The sequence below is a fragment of the Austrofundulus limnaeus genome, unplaced genomic scaffold (assembly GCF_001266775.1).
Source record: "Austrofundulus limnaeus strain Quisiro unplaced genomic scaffold, Austrofundulus_limnaeus-1.0 Scaffold171, whole genome shotgun sequence".
Classification (NCBI taxonomy): Eukaryota; Metazoa; Chordata; class Actinopteri; order Cyprinodontiformes; family Rivulidae; genus Austrofundulus; species Austrofundulus limnaeus.
The window spans coordinates 1109469-1115568 of record NW_013952573.1 but is presented as its reverse complement, the minus strand read 5'-3'; the positions used below and the strand labels follow the sequence as shown (position 1 = coordinate 1115568).

The 6100-nt window shown below is 36.6% G+C and overlaps 1 protein-coding gene across 1 annotated transcript in view; it reads left to right on the top strand.

Moving 5' to 3' along the window:
* Positions 1–4522: 4522 nt before the first annotated feature.
* srpx (sushi-repeat containing protein X-linked) overlaps positions 4523–6100 on the top strand; it is a gene marked incomplete at its 3' end in the record, with an annotated part of 21540 nt that continues 19962 nt past the window's right edge. Inside the window, 1 exon segment of the mRNA XM_014017540.1 lies at positions 4523–4675. Coding sequence (XP_013872994.1) covers positions 4621–4675 — 55 coding nt within the window.

Genomic DNA, 6100 nt, shown 5'->3' with positions numbered 1-6100 from the left:
TCTCAGATGAGGCAGCGATGAGAATATCACCCAAAAAACAGGTCATGTGATCCATCCCTTGAAGAATCTGATCCAGCACAGACTGTWAAAGAGCAGGAGCACTGGTGACCAACAGATCCTCAGGATTCAGAAGTGGACATCTCTCCTCTTCAATGCACCGATTGATACTGACTTTGTAGTCACCCCATGTCCTAACTGTTTTGGCTGCTTTTGGTACAGTAACAACAAGAGATGCCCACTCACTTTTCTCAACCTTTGAAATCACCTTCACCTTTTCCAATCTAACTTTTTTTCCTGCAGTTTCCTTTAGTGCATAACGAACTGGGTGAGCTTTGTGGAAAACTGTTGTGGATTCTGGCTTTAAATCCCTCGATGCTGCCTTGGTCATCTGAAAACACTGCCTGATGGTGCTGGATCACTTCTTGCACTCCTGGTTTGCTTCTTTCTGCACTAGTACCCTGTGTACTGTGAAGGTCAGTTTATAGTTTAGCATACTAATATCGATTTTCTTTCAGTTAGGCTGTAGTTTTTTTAACCAGTTTGGTCCAATCAGAGCTGGCCTGTCTCTCTGAATGATGATCAGTAGTAGGGTAATTTTTTTGTGTCTCATACTGTACTGGTACTACAATATATCCACAGTGATGTTTTACTTCAGTTTTAAAAGGATCCCCGATTAGTTGTAACATTAGACTTTATTTGATAAACATTTATTTTAATTTTAAAATTTAGACTGTAACAATACTGTAGGATGTTTTGTTTGGTAATTAAAAAAATATATATTTTAACACAGACGGAGCCATTTTATTTACACACAAAGCATTCTGGGTAAATGATGACGTGGATAGGTCCTTGGTGTGAGCGAGCTATATCCACCCTGAAGGTTAATCTTGGACAATATCTGACGATCGACTCTTTTAAATGACAGTATTGACAGAGAGGAGAAGGTAGAAATGACTCAGCCTGTAACTGAAAATATAGATGGAGGACAACAGACCTGCTTCATGGAAGAAGAACCTCCTTCACGCTAACGCCGATGCTAAATTGCCTTATATGTATTAGCTTGGTGCTAGCGTGACAAACTAACAAGATAAACTGAGGTCCTCCATCCACATGCTGAGTCATTTTTGTGTTCCCCGCTCTGTCATGTGGATGGAGGACCTCAGTGACGAGAGGAGAATGTGTAGCGCTGAGCTAATACATATAAATGGTGATAGCATCGGGGTTAATGCTAAAGCTAACAGGCTAAGCTGAGGTTCTTCTTCCATGAAGCAGCTCTGTTGTCCTCCATCCATATTTTCAGTTACAGACTGAGTCATTTCTACCTTCTCCTCTCTGTCAACGCTCTCTGGTTTCATTTAAAAGAGTCGATCATCAGATATTGTCCAAGATTAACCTTCAGGGTGGATATAGCTCGCTCACACCGAGGACCTATCCACGTCACCATTTACCCAGAATGCTTTGTGTGTGAATAAAATGGCCCCGTCTGTGTAACATATTTTTAAACTTTTAGTTTAAAAATTATAAAAACTAAACAGCCTACAGTATTTTTACAGTCTTTATTTTACAGTTAAAATATATGTTTATCAAATAAAGTCTAATGTTACAACTAATCGGGGATCCCTTTAACCCACTGGCTGGTTTTATAGGAAAATGAGTGAGATGTGTCCAGTACCACAATATCCAGCAACATGGGAGTGTTCTTATCTCCCAGTGAAACATTTACTGTGTATCCTTTTTCACGGGAGGTGATGGAGTACACTGAATACACCAGAAAATATAAAATTTAAGGCACCTTTGAAAACTCCCAAGGGCACATTACAGAGGTCAATAATAAAATCACAATAGAACAGTAAACACAATAAAAATAGTCAAATCAATTAACAAAATAAAATAGTGCAAAGAATGGAATGAGCAATGAATAGAGGCAGATGAATTCATTGCAAAACACTGCATTTCTCTCCTAACCTTATTCATTTGAAATGACAAGCCCTAATAACTTATAATCAAATTAGTAAAATTACAAATACTGTTTTCTTTTTTCCCCTCACTTTTTTTGAAGTATAGACCACTCAGGTGTGTCTGTTCCTGTTCGAGGACCACTATTTTGCACGTGTTACATTTTTCTCTGCTTCAAAACACCTGATTCGAATGAATGTGTGATTACAGGCTTCTGCAGAAATCTGCTGAAAAGCAAGAAAACAGCTAAAGCATGCAGGGTAGTGGCCCTCGAGGACCAGGATTGGGCACCTAGTGGTGCCAGTAAGTCTGATTTAGTTGTCAGACTTGCTTTTGGCTGTTTGGTAAAAAAAATAAAATAAATTTACAAATCAAGAGCAGGGAGAAGGAGTATGATAAAGATTAGGCATCAATGGAGTCCATTCAGATCAGTTTTTCAACTTGGCCTGACCCTGATTTTGTTATTTGTTATCAAATCAAGACCATCAGTAAAAATTCCACTTGATGATTATAACATAGTTATTATACACCTCATTATAAAAGTGTTGCTAGGAAACAGTGTGCATCCAACTCAGTTTTATTAAATATTTAAATCATCAGCAAACTGTAGCAGGGAGTAAACACTGCTCATGTTTCAAACTAAAAACCTTATTCTGTGATTTTTATTGGGACGCTGACTTGAACTCAGCATGACGTTTAATTTAAGGAAGATAAAGTGGAAAATGTGGGATTATACCAAAGTTAAAAGACTTTCTGACTAACACTGATGCAACTTTAAGCTGTTATTTCCATGTGTTTTTGTGTAACAGAGTCAAATTTGTTATGAAATAAAGAGGAAAGAAAAACTTATGAATATGATGAGCTGCCATTAAAGGTTTATAAGATGTTAACGTTTTGATTCGCATGCCTGGATTAGATACAAACGGTTCTCCATCTTTTTTCCTTATGAACTAACATTTTTGTGCAGTAAAAATAATTAGACTCAAGTGCTTGTCTGAATTTTTAGAGGAACTAGTTTGTTGAAGTGTTTTTTTTTTCACTTTTATGTCCTTTTTTACAAGCTAGTCTCTGTTCAGGTGGCTTTTCTTTTTATAAGAGTTAATAAAAAAATATTTAGTGTTCTCTAATTGATTCCTTAAAGCATTAATTAGTGCTTCAATTATTTACCTTTTTAAAAATTTTATATCTAAAATGAAGCAGAAAAGCTTAAATATGAGACACATTCTGTGAGGTTGTGCAGGCAGAATGACCCAGGGCGCAGGCAAAATCCAAAAACACAGTTTAACGAACAAAAGAAGGGCTGTCGTGGCAGCAAAACTCACAAACAATCTCAGGGAACTCGAGGAACATGGAGGACAACTACAGCAACTGAAAACAGTACAATGATCAGACACAGACGACAAGACACCAAATATAAAGGGAAGCTAATGAGGACAAATGAGAAACACCTGGAGGAGACACAAGAGGAAACAGGTGAGCGTGGGCGGGGCTGTAGGGCAGAGAGACACGGGAACAAAAACCAAGAAAACAAACACAGACTGTGACACATTCAACTTCCCTTAATACATAACTGAACAAATGTAATAAGCAATACACAGCTGGTAACAAGAGTCCTGTTGGAACTTCAGATTAGCAGATCTACATAGTTTCTTTAGTTATTTATATGGAAACACTTTTGTGATTTAAAAAAGGTTCTTGAATCATATTGTCATTAATAATTTACAATGTCATTATCATGAGTTAAGAATTTATTTATCATTCAAGAAAACTTTATATTTCATATTTTTTAGAATGATGAGGCTAATTTTTGAAGAGATTTTTGTTCATTTACAAGTTGATGACTTAGGCCTACAGTGCAGTCTGAGATAAAATTCTGTTTTTAATATCAGAATTTTTACTTTTTTCCTATAACATTCCAGGAAATAAATAAATAACTGTGGCCCTAATGCTCTTCTGTAAATTTAACATCAAAAATGGATATTTTTTAACTGTTTACAAACCTGTTTCCGTGCAAGTCCAACAATTTAGCTAAAACAATTACAGGTAAGTGAAAACATTTTTAAGCTTTATTTTTATTTTTTGGTGATGTGCTGCTGCTATTAATGCAAAATTACCTTGTTTTTATTATTAGGCACAATTTTTTTCTTAGTGTAAACGTTGGATATGTTCACTATATTCCAGTGTAAATCAAATACTGGTTAGATTATGATTTTTTTTTTTACTTTTTCACAACCTTACAGTTTCTTCAGCTTTTGATAATTATGATTTAGTATTCCACAGTTTATTGTGAAATACCTAAAATCGGAACATTTTACTTTTATTTGTGAAAATAAAAGTATCTCAGTCTTTTATTAGTTTATTTTTTGTTTAATTTTAATCAGAAATTTCTCAGAAAAAATAAATAATAACACAGCATATGAAATAAAAGTGTCCCAGCTAAGAATCCTATAAATTCCCTGTGTGAAGCTGAGGTTTAAGTCCTCTGGTCCCCCCTCCTGTCTCTCTGGCTCCATCACACCAGTGCACGGCCTGCCCTGCTTGGAGAGAATCCTCCTGTTTGTGGATCAAGAGGCGGGTCTTTGGAAAGCAGGAATGCACTGAAAGTTTTCCTGCAGGAACTCTCCTCCACAAAGCTGGAAAAAGAAGCGTCCCAACGACGTGGACATGTGGACACTGGTGCTGCTGTTTGCTCAGCTCTGTTTCTGCTCTGGGTATGAAGGTAAGAACTGGACTGAGGGCCTTTATTCAGCTTGTGGAAATAAACAACATTAATAATAATAATAATAATAAATAATAACTCAGAGGAATAAATATCAAACAGGTGGACAGCTTTATCTGCACTCTGTCCTGTGGGGCAGAAAGACTTTTGGCTGCACACTTTAAAGTCTGTGGTTTGTTCGTTTTTTTCTTTTCATGCACTGTTTGTGGTGACTTGTCTGGTGAACCGCAGTTGTGTTTGGGTGGAGGGGGTGTGTGAAGCGGGGGGAGTGCAGTGTGCATCTGGGGGACAGACCACTSTGCTCTGTGCCTCGAATGAAAGACCCTGTTCTGTAAGTTTTACACTTCCTATCGGCCAGGAGGCCTTTAACAGAACACAACATTAGAGCTCAACACACTTAAAAATGAGGGAGCAGATTTCTAGCAGAAGAGAAAAGCAGCACTCTGGGAAAAATTCTCATCTCTGTTTAAAACAAACAGAAGACTTCTGCGACTCTTGTTTTGCATGAAAAAAGACAATAAAAGACACATTTATGAGGTTATTTCCAGTGATAATATAATTAATTAGGCACGTCTCTATTTATAGAAACAGTCGTTTTATCATCATGTAGTTACATTCCGAATAAATGATAAATTTCACTAGAAAGCCAGTTAATGTTGGCACTCTTGTTTGTGTCTTGGTTATCATTTAACATWACTTTATTTTTTTTAACCATAACAAGTAGAGAAGATATTCAAGAGTTATTAGAGTACAGCTACATGATGAGGAGTACTATTTCTTAAAATTTGTCAATGAAGTTGTCTTTGCTTTGCTGGTGCATACTCTGGGTCTTCTGTTTGTGTTTCTGAATCAGTATTAGATTGTTGTGGTGGTCTATTTTACGTGCTCGCCAATTAAACAGAAAGATCCTCCAGCAGCTTATTTTTGTATACTGTATGTGTTTGTAAAATCTGGAACAGACATTTTAAAAATGCAAACACTTTGTTCAAAAGACCTGCTGCTGCTCCTTAGAAAAGTCCAGTTGAACGTTGAGTCACTTGGAACAAACTTAAAGGGAGCACTGGGGCCAAGATATCAAGATATAATATAACACCATAATATACGGTAGGTATGCACAAATGACTCTTGAATATCTTTGTGACCAAATGTGGTCAATACTGATGTGAAATAATAACTAAAGAATATAAAAAAGTGACAATTTCTCATTAAACAATAGGACCAACATCTCTGTTTGGCCCCAGAACCATTAATGTAGTCAAAGGCTATTTAACTTCTTTGCAGCTTTAATGGGTGAACTCTTTCAAATTTTCATGTTTGTTAATTATCTGTTTCTATACATACACACAAAGTTCAAACCTTGGCAAAGGATTGTGCGTCTCTCTCTCTCTCTCTCTCTCTCTCTCTCTCTCTCTCTCTCTCTCTCTC